At 41.8% G+C, this 19,062-nt stretch overlaps 1 protein-coding gene across 2 annotated transcripts; it reads left to right on the top strand.

Moving 5' to 3' along the window:
- The first annotated feature begins 1,101 nt into the window (after positions 1-1,101).
- tcea3 (transcription elongation factor A (SII), 3) lies at positions 1,102-11,787 on the top strand. Of its 2 annotated transcripts, XM_061777392.1 has the most exons (20): positions 1,102-1,725; positions 3,249-3,311; positions 5,017-5,122; positions 5,209-5,299; positions 6,038-6,436; positions 7,423-7,539; positions 7,728-7,823; positions 7,916-7,984; positions 8,047-8,148; positions 8,228-8,290; positions 8,575-8,634; positions 8,895-8,963; positions 9,034-9,093; positions 9,200-9,274; positions 9,846-10,006; positions 10,101-10,156; positions 10,248-10,403; positions 10,699-10,845; positions 11,384-11,455; positions 11,536-11,787. In XM_061777392.1, the coding sequence occupies exons 1-20, from the start codon at positions 1,477-1,479 to the stop codon at positions 11,542-11,544; spliced, it is 2,220 nt and encodes a 739-aa protein (XP_061633376.1). In that variant the 5' UTR covers positions 1,102-1,476; the 3' UTR covers positions 11,545-11,787. The 2 variants fall into 2 exon arrangements, with proteins under 2 accessions (XP_061633376.1, XP_061633377.1); XM_061777393.1 differs by lacking the exons at positions 7,728-7,823; positions 7,916-7,984 and having other exon boundaries at positions 1,106-1,725.
- The last annotated feature ends 7,275 nt before the right edge of the window (positions 11,788-19,062 follow it).

Consider the following 19,062-nt stretch of genomic DNA (forward strand, 5'->3'; position numbering starts at 1 on the left):
CAATAAGAAGAACAGTTTTCAGTCGTTACCATAGAGACCTAATTAAGGGGCCCATCATGGTGGACCTGCCAGAACACTCCTCCCGTGTTAACACGAGTGTCAGTGCTATTAGTTGTTAATGGTACTTGCAGACACCCTCAAGTAATGATGAGTTCAAGAACCAATGTGAAAACCTTCAACAAAGGCGCATCCACTGGTGACGCTTTGGATTTAGCGCACTAATATGCTGACATCACGTCCACCGTTTGTGAGAGCCTGGGAGCCCTAAAACTATTTTGCTCTTTCGTCTATCGCATATTGACTGGACATAAAACCACACCCAGAAAATATATGCCAAATTATTGAACTCCCACTGCACGAGACGATACGGGTTAGAAATAGTGACTTGATAATTCATTCCTCCGTTTTCAATGGGGCTTGTCTTCATAATATGAACTTTGATGTATACAGTGGCTTTAATTTCCAGCTGATTTGGTTACACGCTGAACGGGGGTGTCACAGGGCACATATACAGGCGAGGGGTGGACAAAGTATGGCCCGCAGGCCACAAATGGCCCGCTCCGTTTAATAAGGTGCCCCGAGTATTTGCATTATCAGTTGTGCAGAGTAAAATTCTATTTTTTGCTTCATTTACGCCACATTGGTATGCCTCTCCCACCTCGGTTCTCTTCAGCGGGTCGTCGGCGCACTCGTGTCGGGCGAGTCTCGTTCAGTGTGCATAAAAAAACTCTTGTGAGGGACGTGAGTCTAGACTAGGCATCGAAGAGACGGGAACTCGCTATCTGGTAGAAAAACAAAAAAGACCAACTAGAATAGCTTGAAAAATGAAATTTGGGGAATGTCCAAACAAAAATTATCATGCAAATCCGATAAAAAGACATTGAAGATTATCAAAATTAAACAGAACAACAGTGATGGACGGGGAGCTTTGACAATGTTTTATTTCTTTTAGTAAACAAATGACTAATTGTAATTAACATAATTATAAATAACAAAACAATCTGTGTTACTTAATATTTTAGCATTCCTAATTTAAAGTTTTGTAGAGGACAATAAAGTACAGTATCACAGAGGCTTATTTTTCTCTCAAAAACACATTACAAAATGTTTAGTTGTTTATTTTTTGGGAGACTGCAACCGACTACTGGCATTTCCATTCATCTCAGTAAGGAAAGATGATTTGAGATTCGAGTGGTTCGAGTTACGAGTGGGCTCGGCAAAGACAGACAGCCAAGTTGTTTGTTTTGTGAGAAAGTGACAAATTATAATTCATATGTTTAACAGGCTTATTTACAATGATGGCGAACGGGAATTCGTTCCTACTTTGTCGATCCTTTTCTTGATCCTTGTCGTCCTTGTGTAGTTCAATTTTGATTTACTGTTTGCAGTTTGAGGGAAACTTGCTGCTCGTGTTGTACGTTCTTAACAGTCTTTCAAGGGTCAATTGAGCGACATGTTTCCTGCCTTCGCTGACCCATGTGTCCGCTACACGTTCTATATTTAGCGGTCATATGTCGAGGTGGTCGACTGGAGCGAGGACGCGCACGGGCACGCCCTCTGTCTGAATGGAGCGCGCCGCGCGTAAAGTCCGACCTGCAGCCCAGCGCAACTTCCAGTGGGTTCTCTCGCACACATTTCGGCGATTTATATGCAGCCATGACGCGGGAGGACGACCTCATCCGCATGGCCAAGAAGCTGGAAAAGATGGTGGCTCGAAATAACACGGTGAGTGCTTGTGGACACCCTACGTTGTGTGCAGCGTGCGTAAGAGGGTAAAGAGGCCTTGTTGCGTTACTGCAACTTTAGATGAAATTGCCCGAACTACTGTCAACACTTGTCCATTTGTGTGTGTTTGCGCGCGCGCGCGCGCGTGTGTGTGTGTGTGTCGCGCACTTGTCAAGGGAGCCTGTAACATACGATCAACAGGTGTTTGCACAAAACTGATCTGGGAGCAGCTGCGGTGGGCAGGGTTCGAGTGTTGCCACCGCTTGGCCGTGCGTGGTGTGTCCTGTGGCGCGTGTGTTGAACACGACAACATCAACAAAGTGCAGCAGCTGGAGTTGGCCAAGTGCACTCTTGCACAGTTGGGCGGCTCTAAATTGCACTTTGTCTTTCCAAGGATTGTAAAAGTGCTTGGATTTGCCATTAAGAGCTTGAAAAATAAATATACCTAGATGCATGATCAAAACAAAATAAATAATACATGAATAAAATGTACACAAAATAATATATGTAGAAAACGTTATTAGGGGACACTTTGTGTTTGTTTAAAATAGCCCATCTGTCGTGATGTAAACAGTGTTGGGCAATGTACAGTAATACATGATATTACTAGTTACTTTTATTCAAAGGTAATTATTTATATTCCAACATTATCGCTGTTTCACTACTTCTGCATTACTTTCAAATTACTTTCACGAACACAAAGTGTGAAATTGTGACATTTAACTGTTCATTTTCAACAAGACGTCAATGCCAAAACAACAGATTACACTAATCGTAATAGGAATACATCCCATTGAATTGATAGTTTTCTCCACTAAAACAAATATGATTCGTTTTTTTTATTGCCACAGGAAAACAAAAAACTAACAACAAATAAAAAAAGAGTTGCTAAAACAGAAAAACAAACAAGTCTTACATTCCTCCTGATAGACTTTGGAAAGACTAACTTCCACAAGCTGTATTTAGCCAAACAATTTGAATTCCTTTGATTCAAAAGTAAAAATCTATTTAAAAACAAAACAAAACATACTATTAACACAAACACATGCTTAGTGACATCATGACCAATCGGTGGTGCTGCTCTAATAATTGGCGTGTATTTCGCCAATGATGCATTAGCAGTGACTGAAAAGCCAACTAGAAAGTACAGTGTATAGTCCGACTTTACAGGAAGGAAACAGAACAGAACACAAACTCAAGTCACAGCTTGAGGAGTAATACATCCGGACTGAGTGAAAGGAATCGCCAGATGATTTTAAAATGGCAGCGAGTTGGTTTTTATATATCTGGAGAAAACACAAAATGTGGTCCCCACAAGGTTTAAGTAAATAGTGTTATACTGAGATTGGAACGGGTACTATGAATGGGTACCAATTGTATAGTTAGTAATAATGCTTTACATAGACGCTTACACACTAGTATACATTTCATACAACTTACTTTGTGTCCGTTACGTCGTATTTTGATTAAGGAATGAGATATGGCAAATATATAAAAAGCTGTTGACGGCGTTGCATGTGCAGGAAGGCGCCATGGGCCTGCTGAAGGAGCTCAAAAGTTTCAATATGACCCTTCAACTCCTCCAGGTAACACACTTGCGCACACGCACGCTTGAGCAACTCCTGCATAATTGTGATAAATTAACTCAGAGTACCTGTATGTGGACAAAAGTATTGGGACACCTTGCCCTTAAAAATGAAAGAAAATATGGAATTGCTTCTGCTCATGCAGTTCTAAAAGCTTATTCTCTTTGGGGACAACTTTTTCAAACATGTTGGAGTGTGATTGTGAGAATTTTTGTCCAAGACCAGAGCGTTCTAGTTCATTCCAAAGTGGTTTGGTGGACACAAGCACTGTTGGGAATGTTCATTTTCTACGCAAACTAGTTCAAAGGTCAGTTCACCGTTCCAAAAATGAGCTAGTTCAATTCATAGCTCATAATACAAGATTTTGAACTAAATTCACTCTTCCAAAAATAAACTAGTTCATAATTCTTTTTTAAATTTTGTTTCCAATTCTGACTGTTGCTGACGGGCTATTACCCTCAACATACTAGCATTTCATTTCCCCATTGCTCCCACCCGTTCAGTCCACACTAGTCGCTAGCTGTAGCTTTCACCCTACAATCTCAAAAGCAAGAGGAACAACTAGTTGCTTGAATAGTCTTTTTTTTTTTTTTTAAATGAGGAATTAAAACAAAAACAGAACTTCTGTCCTTCATGTGCAAACAAAAACACGCAACACAGTATGACAGGAACGATGGTGAAAGGACATTGATAACTTTGCATTCCTAGCAGCTCTGGCTGACTATCCATCCATCCATTTTCTGAGCCGCTTCTCCTCACAATGGTCGCGGGAGTGCTGGAGCCTACCCCAGCTATCTTCGGGCAGGAGGCGGGGGACACCCTGAACTGGTTGCCAGCCAATCGCAGGGCACATAGAAACACACAACCATTCACACTCACATTCACACCTTCGTGCAACTTAGAATCTTCAATTGACCTAGCATGCATGTTTTTGGGATGTGGGAGGAAACCGGAGTGCACGGGGAGAACATGCAAACTCCACACAGGCGAGGCCGGGGATTGAACTCTGGTCCTCAGAACGGTGAGGCAGACGCTCTAACTAGTCGACCACCGTGCCGCCACCTGTCTGACTATATTAACAAAATATTTATTTGGTCTATTCATATACTGTGTTACAAAACAAAAAATTCCATATCATGACAGTGTGATCCTACAGTGTTTTAACTAAAGCATTCTGATACAAATAATGGTCCTAACAAAGAACACTTTCTCTCACATTTACAGAGTGTCCTTGAACACACCTCGCACGTGTAAACATGAATGGCGGCCACTGAATCGTTGCCAAATACGCCGTTTATCCCCCGACATACGAAGGCTCGTATAAAGTGTGTTGTCCTGGAAGTCCCCAGCAAAACTTGGCACTCTTGAATGAAAATGAACTTTTGTTTGAACACCCTTCACAGACGCCAGAAAGAATGTATTCTCAATAACACTCATCAGGCAGAAATGAACTAAGTTCAGTTCACGTTGGCCCAAAATATGAACTCATTTAGGTACAACACTGGACAGGAGCTCAAGTACTTCCACACCAAACTCAAAAGATCCTTCCCGAAACTGTTCCCACAATGTTGGAGACACAGAATTTTCCCCAAATCATCTTTCTAAGCTGAACAATGGAATAATTAAGTTAGGTGTATCCTAATACTTTTGTCCATCCAGCAAATGCGTCATCAAAGCTCCAAATGCATGATTGTATTTGTATTAGGAAACAAGGATCGGCATGTCTGTGAATAGCATCAGGAAACACTGCACAGACGAAGAGGTCATCGCTTTGGCAAAAGTCCTCATTAAGGAATGGAAAAGACTTTTGGGTATGTCGTGTGGCGATGTCATACTCCCTGAGCAGTTAAGCAGATCATGTACAGACATTATTTCCCCTGACGACACACACGCACAGACTCGAGCCACCCTCACATGGAGAAAGCGGAAGAAGAGAAGAACGGTTTGGACTCCAGCAAAGCAGCAGTGTCTCCAAACAGCTCACCCAGGTCAGTTACATCCCATTTTGGGCCTCACTGCTTCACTTTGGAGGTAAAATGGTGGTTGAACATGGGGATTCTCTCCCTCAGAAAACAGATGTGACACATATTGTGCTTTTTTTTTGGTAGTATTACTATAGTATTTGTTAAGAGCGGAGCTGTCGCTCAAAAGAATCAAATGTGAGGCCAACAAAAGCAGATACTACCGGGTGCTATTTCTATCATACCGTATGGGCTACGCATTGTTGATCACTCATTGGTCAGGCAGATTTGAAAAAAGGTAAAAATGTAAAACCGGACGCCATTAAAACTGGCAGTAGTAGTTTTAAAATATTGGATTTTTCTGTGACATCGTGGAAAATAAAAAATAATGTCAACACTAAGCGTCCTTTCAAATTGCTCTGATGTCATTCTTGTACTGTACACTTAGCTTCTTGGGGGCATATTTGCGTGGTATCTGGAGAGTAAGAGTGATTATGAGTATCATTAAGGGTCTTAGTCCATTGCAGCTCAAATACAACATTCCTCAGTATTTGCGAACATCTTGCAATTTCTCCCATTTTTATGCTGATGTTCGAAAACTAAACTTTTTCAATTTTACCTTTGCGTGTCCTCGACCTGTCAATGGAGTCACACACGTCTCTCCTACATTGTCATAAAACAAAGAAAGAAAGAAACACTGTTACATGTTTAATGTCTCTCGTGAGAAATAGAACATCTATTGTTTTGTTATTCTGTTGGTCACAGGAGATTGGACGTCAAACAGAGACATGATTCAGTACCTGATGCAAATCAGTCCATTAAAGACAGGAAAGAAAAACATACTGCTCAGCCCAAAAATAAAAAAGGGCCCAGAGGCGAGCGTGTGGATGAAAAGCACCTGCATAAGAAACATCTAAAAGAAATAGTTAAAGAAGAAGGTAAAAAGCCAAGAGAAGAAGAAAACAACCAGCTTGAGAAAAGACAGAAGCACGTACAAGATCACCTAAAGGAGATAAGAGAGTGCGAGGTGCCCAAAAAGTTCAACGACTTGAAACCCAAAGAGGAGAGCAGACCTGAGTGGCTGATGAACACGGTACCAGACGAACCTGTGAGGGACACCTACAGGGAGAAGCCTGCAGGTGTCCAAAAGCCGTTTTTTGAAAGGTGAGAAGAGGCCCCTGCAGGCCAATTCAGAATGTTTTTATACAATAGGCACCAGGATACTTCCAGGTGGCCGAACGCAAGTGATACAATGGCAAATCCTTGTCGTGTTTGGGATCGCACAGCCGGATATAACACAAAAGCTTTATTTTTGTTCAAATTAACTTTGAAAGAAAATGTTGACTTTAATCCAGCGGAAGCTACGGCTAAGGCAGATAAGTTGACATTCTCTGTCTAATTGGGCGATCGATCATTGCCAACAACCGCTCAAAATATCCACAATCTCGCCTTGTTTTCGCCCTTTACCTCTTCTTTGGGGCCATCGGCTTCTTCCTTGACAACTGCGCCATGTTTTTGTGGTTCAATAAAAGTCATAAAGTACAGTATATGGTATGTGGAGCCTCACAACATGATACAGGGTCAAAGTTTTGTTGTTTCAACTTGCGGCGAAGAGTTGCCAACTGGTAATTTTCTTCTCGATGGTCAAGTTCAGTCGCGTTCGGCTACATTGCTCAGTGTGCGGCCGTTCTTAGTCAGAAAACAGGGAAACAGACCATCTACTATATCTACAGTCAAACTGCATCAGTCACCAAAAGAAGAATTCAAGAGTAGACCAGGCTCATTTACAAATGATGGTCCTATGGTGTATTGCTATCTCCTTAAGGAATGAGCCAGTCCCTCAAATGACCATGTTAACAATGTCTCCATTTATGAATCAACTTACCTCTTGAACTATAAATTATGGCTGGCATTGTGTCAGTTTACCTTATGGATTTTTTTTACGCATTCAAACTACAGAGTCGAATCATTTGTTCACGGAATTTATCCTGTTTTATTAATCGGCCTGCCTTGGTCGAAGGACATGGAAGGGTTTGCTTACTGGTGGTGCCACTGGAGAATGCTTCAGCTTTTGCCACCTGAAAGAACATGTCGTCACGATGAAATGTCATAAGGCAGTGGATCAATCAGAAGGAGCCTCTTGATTTCAGGAGAGGAGTTCTGGACAGCAGCGTTCTATATCCCACCCGCTTCCCCTCACCTCCTCGACCTGCGCGTCGTCCTCCTCTCCCCATCAAGCGCCCGTCCGCGGACGTGAAACGAGAGAGGTCAGCATCCCGAGCGGAGGTGCACGATGGGCTCGTTCTCCTAATGTGCATGCGGTCGTGCTGCTGTGCATGCTGCATGCTGTCAAGGCTCACTTAGGCGTGTCTAACTGGAGCGTGTTTGCCCGAAGCTCATGTTGCGACATGCGAGTGGTGGCGTAGCGGCCTACTCACCTGCGAAATTTGTTCAGGAAGGATGGTAAAGACTCTGCGCTTGGACGCTCTCGCGCTTCAGGCCTTACCTCCCCCAAGGCTAAGCGCCCTTCACTGGACTCTAAGAAAGAGAGGTCAGGCGGGATGTACAGTATTATGTGCTCACACGCATGACTGTGCAGTGAATGAATTTCTTTTTGGGAAGCTCATGTTTTGTTCACATTAGGAAAGTTCCTAAAGACCCAAACGCCGCGTGGGCTCCGATTCCTTTTCACGTTCATCCTCCGCCACCAAGGTCAGAAGATGTCAGCGCTCGCTGTGACTGAATTCTCGCTCAAGCTGTCTTGTCCTTTTTAGAAATGAGCCCCCAGATCCAAATGCTCCTCTGCCGCCACTGCCTCTTCATCTTCACCCCCCACCTGCTCCAAAGCGACCCTCGCTGGATGGGAAAAAGGAGAGGTGGGATTCGTGTCACAGCAGACCACAGCTCTGGAGATGGAAAATACTTTGAAGCTTTGTGATATTTTTCTCACCACAGGAAGGACTCCTCAGACTCTAAAATAGCCTCCCAGAAGAAATTAGACCATGTGAAAAGAGACAGGTCAGGGAAATCAGACACAAGTGTGCAGTTTGTGAAATGGCTATGTGTGACCTCAAATAAAAACAGAAAGATCACTTTGGGATAGCACTTGAAAAATATATATATATACGTTTGGTGGTTTATTTATTTATTTGTTCCTGTTTTAATGTTATATTTATTTGGTGAAAAATTACAATAATAAAACAATATTAAATGGACTATTCTTTTTTTTTTTTAATTTGCAAACCTGGCTTAATGGGTTAAAACAGCCGAGCCACAAGCTTTTCTGTGCTCTTTTCTTGCAGGAAAGACAGTTTGGATAGCAAAGTGGCTAAAAAACAGTCAGTGGAGGCCAAGAAAGAAAGGTTGGGGATGCACAAGTGTGGAAGTGCTTGCTTGATACAGTACAAGGCTCGACTTGATTGCTAAATCAAGTCGAGTCTGGTGCAAAACAATGTATGGGACACTATTACACCTAGTGATGTTTTTGCTGCAAAATGATTTTTTAAAAAATACATTCATACACATGAGAATTTGTGAGGTGGAAACCTTTTAGCATGACTAAAGACTGAATCAAAGAGTGTTTCAATTAATTAATATTTTTTTTTTTTTTCCTGTCTTTCAGGAAGAACTCTCTTGACTCTATATTGAGCCAGCCAGTGAAACACCATTCAACTGACACTAAAGCCGACAGGTCTGCACCGGGTAACATGATGTATTTGTTTCCTATGGAAACATGTTTACTCATGTGTGTCGTTACTTAGGCGCGACTCTGACTCCAAGCAGAACAGTTCACCTCCTGCAAAGAAGCTAACATCTGAAAGGTACATGCCGCATTTGTCGCACTCACAAAGTGAAATTTGAAATGTTCGTTACGTTTGACTCCTTAACTAAAAGTGAAGAGGTGATGATGTTGACTTTGTGTGACAGGCGAGAGTCTCGTGGCTCAAAGGCCTCTCAGCCTGGACCTCCACAAAGGAAGCCATCCACTGACCACAATGGAAGGTATTCACACTTCACACAAGAAATATATTGAGTTGTACAGGTTATAGATCACGTTAATTAAGAAATTAGAAGACATTAGTCATATGTCTCTTTTTTTTTTTTTTTTACATTGCAAAAACCTGGCTTTTGAACAGGGGTTGTGTAGACCTTTTATATCAACTGCATGGTTAAAAACAATCCTCATGCTATAGTTCCCTTTTTAAACAATATGACGGTCAGTTACAGTATGCCTTCATTAGGAACAAGTTCGTTTGGTAATACGACAGCGCATTTTTTCAAGAGTTTATAATAGTTTTAAAATATCAATCAGCTGGGATAGCCTTCAGCTTATCCATGACCCTGAACAGGACAAGTGGTTAATAAAATAAAAATAAAATAAGATGGATAGCTGGATCCCTCTGTATTATTTACAGTTAACATTTTTTCTCACATTACCACAAAACAAAGTTTGTCCAAGAATTGCATGTAACTCTGACTGTGACATTAGCACAGATGCTAGTGCTAACACATCCTGAAAGGCAATTTTCAGCTGTCAAAGCTCAAATAATAACAAACCCGCTCTTTTGTTCAGAAAGGGCAAAACCGAAGCCCCTAAAACTCCAACCACGCCCACCAGCCCCACGTCACCTGGTTTCACACCCGCCGGAGGTCCGTTACCGCCTCACCTGACTACCGGAGACTCCGTCCGAGACAAATGCATCGAGATGCTTACTGTTGCCCTGCGCACAGACAGTGAGGATTATTATTATTATTATTTTAATGTCACATTTAAGTGGTTATTTAAGAAGATTATATATATTTGTATGTACTTCTGTTACGCTCGCAGATGACTACAAAGACTTTGGAACTAACTGTGACAGCATGGCAGCAGAGATTGAAGATCATATCCTTCAATTCAATTGCGTGAACTCATGTCTCACTTTCGGTCATGTACCGAGATGAAAGCTTTTGTTTTTCTTGACTTGGTGCCGCACATATCTACCAGGAGACCAAGGCCACCGACATGAAATATAAGAACAGAGTGAGGAGCCGCATCAGTAACTTAAAGGACCCAAAGAACCCTGGCCTGCGCAGGAACGTTCTCGCAGGAAGCATCGATTTGAACCGCATTGCCACGATGAGCGCTGAGGTAATTAAGACGGAATGACAAATCATTTTAAATCATTTATTAGTTTTCGATGAAAAATGGGATTTTTCTCATTCAAATGAATCCTGACGGGATTATACAAACCAGTCCCCTAATGATTACCCTGTGCCATTTGCAGTCAGGTGGTGATTTTTTTTAGTCGTCAAATTCTGCATGATCACCAAACTTTGCACACCTCAAAACATGATCAATTGAATCACCACGTCCATTGCTAATTTCTTAGTGGCCTTGACTGACTACTAACTTTTTTGCTCTGTCTCCCTACTCCGCCACAAAGGAAATGGCGAGCGACGAGCTAAAACAATTGAGGAACGTCCTCACTCAGGAGGCCATCAGAGAGCACCAGATGGCCAAAACTGGGGGCACCACCACCGACCTGCTACAGTGCGGCAAGTGCAAAAAGAAGAACTGCACCTACAATCAGGTAAGGCACAAACAAAAAAGGTGACACCGGTGCTTGCGTACAAACAAAATCGGATACGGGCGACATACTGTTCAGCCATCCATTTTCTACACTGCTTATCCTCATTCGGGTCGCAGCTGACTGCTCTCACAAATAGACAAACAAACAATTCACTCAATTAAGAGTCTTCGATGAACCTAACGTGCATGTTTTTGGAACGTGGGAGGAAGCCGGAGTACTCGGAGAAAACCCACATGAGCATGGGGAGAACGTGAAATCCAGCCATGCTCTTTAGACCTAAAATTCATCACCTAAGTTAGGAAAAAAATAAAACAAAATGTGTTTTTTCGATTGGACGGGCGGGAAGAAATTCAAGTACGAACATATTGACAATATTAATTACAGATCGGTGCGTCAAATGCGCATACGCACGATTTAAGCACACATTTGTGCATGCGCACTGTTAGTGAAGGAGGTCCGCTGTACACAACAATGATGAATTGGTCATCCTTGGACACCTTAGTACTAGCGTGTACTGTACTGTGTATGTTCTTTATAGGTGCAGACACGCAGTGCTGACGAGCCCATGACCACATTTGTCCTGTGCAACGAGTGTGGAAACCGCTGGAAGGTTAGCTTGTTCTTTTTTTCTTAAGCTGTGTATATTGTAAGAATGCTTCAAAATAACTGACTTCTTTTTCCAACTTTCAGTTCTGCTGATGCCTTGCTGGTGAAACCAACTATTATTATTATTATAATTATTTGTTTCAATAACGGGAGATTTATAAATGTAGTTGGTGATTTTAAACATTTTGTATTTCTACAATTGTCCATTGAATTTTTTTTTTAAAGCATGCTAATAATGAACGTTTATGTGAAGACTGAGCATGAACAAAGATGACTCAGTCAGTAAGTATTATGAGAGCACACAATGTGAATAAAATATTATCTATCTACAATTAGGATTTGTCCCAAAATGTTGTTCTATGTTCTGCAGTGCTGTCATGAAGGAAATACACACAATCATTCATCATCATTCACATTATAGCTAACTTTGTACATAATTACAATAAGAGGTCTCACTAATCAAGATGATGGTTGTTTATGCCGTCACGTTTATTAAAGCCATTATTCAAAATATATTAGTCTTTTTTTTTTTTTTTCTTTTTCTTTTTCATCGTCGCCATCCTCTATTAGCAACAACGGTTATGTATGTAATGGATCAAATCACAGGCTTACAGCAGATGGCAACAAAGCATCATGTTTCCGCGCATGGGCAGCAGCGGTTCCCATTTTGTCATTTATTTCTCCTTTGGATAGCAAGTGCAAATAAGATGCTGGCTTGCTCACGGCTGAGCCCAAAAGCCGATAAAGCCGACAAGGAAAAGCTGCTGGAGAGGGAATGCAAAGAGAAATAAAAAAAACTTTGATTCATACACTACTTGGACACAACATTAAGTACAATTGAACAATGCATTCAGAGCCAAACGTATACCAATGATACATACCAATGACTGGAAGCTACATTTCATTTCTCGTTCCGGTTGATTTCCAATAAACATCTCCTCCATATGCGCAGGCAGAGAGTAAGCATCCATTTTTTGTTTTGGACTGACAGAGAAATGATAAGGCATTCTTACACAAGGAACGAGAACAGACCCCAAGCATGTCTGTGTTGCCTTTATAATTTATTCATGGTTTAAGCATCATGCTTTCTCTCTCAGGATAAAGATGCATGCGAATAAAACCATGAAATGATCTTGAAGTACTGCATGAACAAGGCTATTATAAAAATTGGGGTGAGGGGGTGATTACAGCATGTCACTTCGTGTCTTATGATTAAAGACCAGTGAAGTGATGATTAGCATATCCAGTCCAGTGAGTCAATTATCATTCCTCCTTGTAAGAGGCTATTTTAGTTTCTTCATATTTCAGTATGGCAGATTTTCCTTTAATTTGCAAGCTCAGGGCATTTAATTGATGGAATATTTCGAAGCGAAACAACATGTCATCTTACACATTGTATATTCCCTATGCTCTTTGCTTGTGTATATTTCCATAAATCTATTTTTATATTCTTGTGTATTGTGTCACTTAAATGGTCCATGAGAAGCTCTCTCCAGTATTGGTGAAAACATTTTTTCATCTACGCAATTGGCATGCTTGTGGCCATTAACACATTCACTGCCATTGACGGATTTAGAAGTCAAATATCCATGTTAACTGGGAAGGCGAGCAGTGAATGAGTTAATGTGATTAACTCAGCCTCCCTCACTTATATACATTTATGATCCTTATATATAGTTTGAATACCTTATCTGCTTCAGGAGGGGAATTTTATGAGCTATTTCTTCCACTTTTCTTCTCTTCAATAGCACTCCACTAGCACTAGCATATTCAATTGTATTCTATGTTGAAGCGATTGCACCTGGCTTGCTAATTGGTTGGCGCGCCTCCTCGTTCATCCTGACGAAGATTGCTGGTCTGTCTGAGAAGATGGTACTGATTGCCCTGCTGCCATCAAAGAACTCTGTGAATGTATGGACAAACCCACCAGGGAAGCAGGATCAATGTAGGTCTGATTACATGTTCCATCAGTGTTAACCACGTGTGCAGACACGATGTTAAATGAGCAGCGATACGTCCTCTTGAATGTGCTTGCATTATAGATTCTGGTTTCTCACCCTCTCAGCTGCTGCTGATGTCATTCGGTGCTTTTGCGCTGTGGGAGTGGAAGTCGTACGTGATGGCTCTGGTAATAAAACCGTTCTGCAGTGTTTATACGAGGTGAGATAAACTTGGTTCGCGTCCACGTTTACATGGTGGCCGCAGTGTTTCGGGCAGGAGGATGAAGACAGCGTTCGGCGGAATCTTTGAGAGCTTCTTTGGAAAGGGGAAAAGGTCATATGATTACTGTAGGGGGAAAAAAAGGGAAAACAACTTCCAGGGAAAAGAAAGAGACAATCGGCACAACATTAAATCAATCTTGCATTGGAATGTACCATGTATCAAATTCAGTCCGTCCCTTTTTTTTCAAATTGTATCTCATCTTTATTGATAGAACTGTAGTACTTAGTTTATGAGTCGCGCAATCCTTGAGGACATTATCGGAGGTAGATGCATCTGGCCAGAATGCCAGCTGCATTGATCAATTGCTTCAACGAACAGCACTCGCCAGAGCAGAATATTTGCAGGGCCCATCTCCTTTTAAATTCTACAATCATTTAAATAATGTAAAAAATGTTCCCCGTCCGCATTCACTGCAGAATGCTCCACTCATTTTACCACAAGCACTGCCATCTTATAAGTAGTATCCCATTTTAACTATTTAAGTTTATGCGGAAAGCAAATTGCAATCTACGCAACACTCCTAGTCCTTTATGCTTTACTGTCATTTCAAAGCATACTGATTCTATGGATCCAATCCAGGAAGACCTTTTTATCTTTCTCCAATAGTCAACAATCCCACCAGAACACACTCAGCAGTGAACTCAGCAAAGCCAGCTTCCTGCTGGTTTTGTATCAAGTTGGGATTTGGTTCCACTATTATATTAAGCATTACTCCAACTACTTTGTGTCATACACAAAGTACAGTTCTGGCCCCTGTACTGTAATGTCACCCACATGTTCTTTCTTGTCCCAAGTTAATAAACTGCTGGTCGATATTTGATACGATAAACTGGCTTTATGATGTGGTATAATCTGTTATTTATCATCTTCCATCCATCCATCCATTCTCTACCGCTTATCCGGGTCGGGTCGCGGGGGCAGTAGCTTCAGCAGGGACGCCCAGACTTCCCTCTCCCCAGCCACTTCATCCAGCTCTTCCGGGGGGGTCCCGAGGCGTTCCCAGGCCAGCCGAAGGATGTAGTCTCTCCAGCGTGTCCTGGGTCGTCCCCGGGGTCTCCTCCCGGTGGGACATGCCCGGAACACCTCACCAGGGAGGCGTCCGGGAGGCATCCGAATCAGATGCCCCAGCCACCTCATCTGGCTCCTTTCAATGCGGAGGAGCAGCGGCTCAACTCTGAGATCCTCCCGGATGACCGAGCTTCTCACCCTATCTCTAAGGGAGAGCCCGGACACCTTGCGGAGGAAACTCATTTCGGCCCCTTGTATCCGGGATCTTGTTCTTTCGGTCACGACCCACAGCTCATGACCATAGGTGAGGGTAGGAACGAAGATCGACCGGTAAATTGAGAGCTTCGCCTTTCGGCTTAGCTCTTTCTTTACCATATTTATCATCTTTGGCACTTTATCTAAGCAGCCTCACATCGCTGTGGCCTTTACACTGTGGCATTCGTGATTTAATTCTACTGAAATGTAGTCCACGCACACACGTGCACACACAGTGCTAAACAAGGCTATTTATAATTCATCCTTTTTTAAATTTACTTGCTCTTATTTTGAAATTAACAGCCCTACTTCTATTTTGTAAATTAGAAAACACACAGTTGTGCTCCTATGTTTGATTACCCAGGCAGAATTTGTAAGGTGGGTACAATTCCTTAAAGAAAACATGAAGGACTAGGCGAAACACATTTAATTATATTTTAATGGGCTTCAAATTAAATGGTCAAGCATTTCAGAAAAGCATTATCATTAAACAAAACATAACTATAAAGAAATTAATGATGGTTGTTGTTCAGTCATCAATCATATTTAAAATATATATATATATTTCACAAATTCTGCCAGGGTATGTAAACTTATGAGCATAAATGTACATATATGCAGTCATACGTACGTACCCCTGTCATATTGGAATGAAAGTGTAGGTTCCACCTTTTTTATAACCACTAGGTGGCGGTGGCATTTTGGAATGAAAGTGTACAGCTTTTTCATAACCACGAGATGGCGGCATACATTTATAAAATGTGAAAATGTTTTTTTCCATTTGCCCCTATACCTATGTATAATGCACCTTATTGACTTTGAAAATTTTGGGGAGAAAAAAAACGTGCATTATACACGAGAAATTACGATAAGTAAAATTGGATAATTTCCCACTGCACACCAAATGATCTCTCTCAGTGCACTCATGTGCTTGGGAATCACTGATTTAGATGATGTGTCTCTGTCTTCTTCCAAGAATCCTAGAACTTTACGTAATAAAGATGTTGACCGTCTACAAGAAAAGAGCCCTCTTAGAGTCTTCTACAAACCTAAAGTGCCTGTATTTTTTTGGAATGGAAGAAGCTGGAGTGCCCAAACAAAAAAACAAACAAAAAAAAACAAAAACATTACACAACCCCGTGAACTCCAAACCTCAGAACTGTGAGGCAGATGTGCGAACCACTCCCTCACCGCGGTGTCCTGTTTTTGTCACATTTTACCTTATTAAGTTAAATGACTGCTCTCAGTATGATGCAGTGCAGTTCCTTGAGAAAAGCCAGGTATACAGTACATTTGTTTTTAAAACATATTTTGAACAACCAGCCTTCTTAGATGTCTGCGCTCTCTCAATGGTCCCTGAGTTTTCAAAAGAAGAAACAGGCTCCAGTGTGTCTGCTGGCAAAGACAAAATGAACCTGACGCTAACCTTTAATCATTTTTAACAACAGTAGTTCTGGGAAATCCTTACACCATCAATGTCTACACATGACCTATCCTTTCACGTGGTCACAATAACATCAATGTTCTGTCGCAAGCTTTTTATTCATTTTATTTTTTATTTTTTTTTGCATCCTGAACGTGACCTATCATGTCACGTGTAAAATCCACACGTGAAGTTTGACAGTGCAGATGTGGGGGTTTGTTCGCTATATAGATGCTTCACCTATCCATCACTGAAACCAGAACTCAGCAGTAAAACTAGCAGTCAGCCACTGTATTCAACACAGTGCAAAATTAAACATTAAAAAATAATAATCACTGAATGTACTATAGGCTTTATGTCTAACTTCTGTCAATAAATGCAGTACAACTCTAATTGCTGTGTGGACAACAACTTGACTTTGGCAAACTTTCCTTCCACTTTATAAACCATCCATCCATTCATGCACTTTCCCTCATTAGAATGGTGGATGAGCTGGATCCTATCCCAGCTGACCTGATGCAAGAGGCGGTGTACACCCTGGACTGGTTGCCAGCCAATTAGAATTGCAGTGTGCATACATATAGACACACATCCATTCACAGTTACATGCACATCCGGACAATTTATGGTCTTCAATAAAGCTACCATGCATTTTGAGTGGGAATTGTACGTGTTATGTTTATGTCATTCATACCTCTGGTGGCAATTTAGTCTTCAACTAACCTAACATGCATGTTTTTGAAATGTGATAGCAGAGTACACAGAGAAAACCCACGCAAACGGGGAGGGGGAAACATGCAAACTCCATACAGTCGAGATGCGAACGCAGAACCTTAGGCAGACTTCCATCCATCCATTTTCTGAGCCGCTTCTCCTCGCTAGGGTCGCGGGGGTGCTGGAGCCTATCCCAGCTATCATCGGTACACCCTTAACTGGTTGCCAGCCAATCGCGGGGCACATACAAACAAACAACCATTCGCACTCACATTCACACCTACGAGCAATCTAGAGTTGTCAATCAACCTACCATGCATGTTTTTTTGGGATGTGGGAGGAAACGGGAGCGCCCGGAGAAAACCCACGCAGGCACGGGGAGAACATGCAAACTCCACAAAGGCGGGGCCGGGGATTGAACCCCGGTCTTCAGAACTGTGAGGCAGACGCTCTAACTAGTCGGCTACTGTGCCGCTTGAGGCAGACTTGTTAACCACAAATAAACCATGCTGCAATCCACTAACAATCCTCCAAATATTAAAAAAATAAAAAATAAATCAACAATCTAAACTACTTTTTTAATAATTAATTTGACTGTATGAAATAAACCAAACAGATTTGCCTCGAAATGCTTCCATTTGCATGTCAAATTGATGCTTTTTGCCGCTTTGATCAGGGCTCTGTTTATCTTTCTAAAAGCTTGTTGCCATAGTGCAGCCTCCATCTCTCGCCAGTGTTTACTTGTTTCCAACCTCACTGCTCTCCTGATGTCGCTTCACACTGTTCCTTTCTCTACACGTGGAGCTCAAGCACACTGGGTGATTTATTACTGTTTCGCTCCAATGACCCCGATGCGCCTGTGAACCGGACAAAAAAAAGGCTGGTTTTTGCTTATAATCTCAAATAAAGTAAGATAACTGTCAACTTAACACTGGTTAAGTGCTGTAGTTGTCACCAAACAGCTCTAAGGATCATCATAATATTCCACTCCTGACAGCTCCTGCGTGTTCCAGTCTGACTGGGAGGTTCTGGGAAACACTGGCCTTCATGATATTATTCTGCAAATGCCACAAAGCCTTATAGGCCAGCAGCCCAATTAACAAGTGCATCATCTTAAATTACCATTACAGATTCAGAAACCTGTGAATAATCAAGGAGGCATTTTCCTTCACCCAAATGAACTGCAGGAGTATGGATCAGATATTATCTTTTGTGTTCGTATTGTAGAACATGCACAATATGTATAGTATCAGTCAAAACACAACATACGTTTTCCACACGTTTTCAAAATGGTACTTCTTTTACGCCATTCCTATTGCCAGTAACAAATGACTTCCCAATCAGAATCGAATGGTTACTCCTTGTAAGAAGCAGATATAATATGCATGGTTGACTAATGCTGGGTGAAATAACTTGGACTAGACAACAACACAGTGGTCTGCATACTGCAAGAGCTTCCAAAGATCAACCCTGAGACTCCTTTCAGAAATATGGCGTTAATGTTGACTGGAATTGACTTCACGGCTGACTAAATCACCGCAGTCGCCACATTTTATCCCAAAGGGGCAGGAATGTCGGCGCTAAAGTTCCTTTGTCTGATCGTTCGTGAGACATTCCACATTGAGCTTTGATTGATCCCGCGGACACCAGCGACATTAAAGAGAAGCCGCAGCAGATTTATATGAAGAGCACGGCAGGTGGCACAGTACATGATAGCGAAAAAGCCCTCCATCCGTTTTCTATATGACTTGAAGGGTGAGTTGGAGCCTATCCCATCTGAGTTCGGAGACGAGCCATCTGATGTGCGAAAGGGGCTCTTGAAAGCCTAAGGCTTTTTGTTCTTATTAGTTGAAGGTTTGGACTTGGATCTATTCACTCGCATTGCTTCTTGTGAATTAAAGTGACTGGGTGGCAGCAGAGTTCCAATTTTTCTTACTTAGCCCAGTTGTGGCCAGTTTTATATTGTTACATTTCTACTTTAAAAGTAG

Source organism: Phyllopteryx taeniolatus, chromosome 6 (genome assembly GCF_024500385.1).
Source record: "Phyllopteryx taeniolatus isolate TA_2022b chromosome 6, UOR_Ptae_1.2, whole genome shotgun sequence".
In the NCBI taxonomy this organism is placed as follows: Eukaryota; Metazoa; Chordata; class Actinopteri; order Syngnathiformes; family Syngnathidae; genus Phyllopteryx; species Phyllopteryx taeniolatus.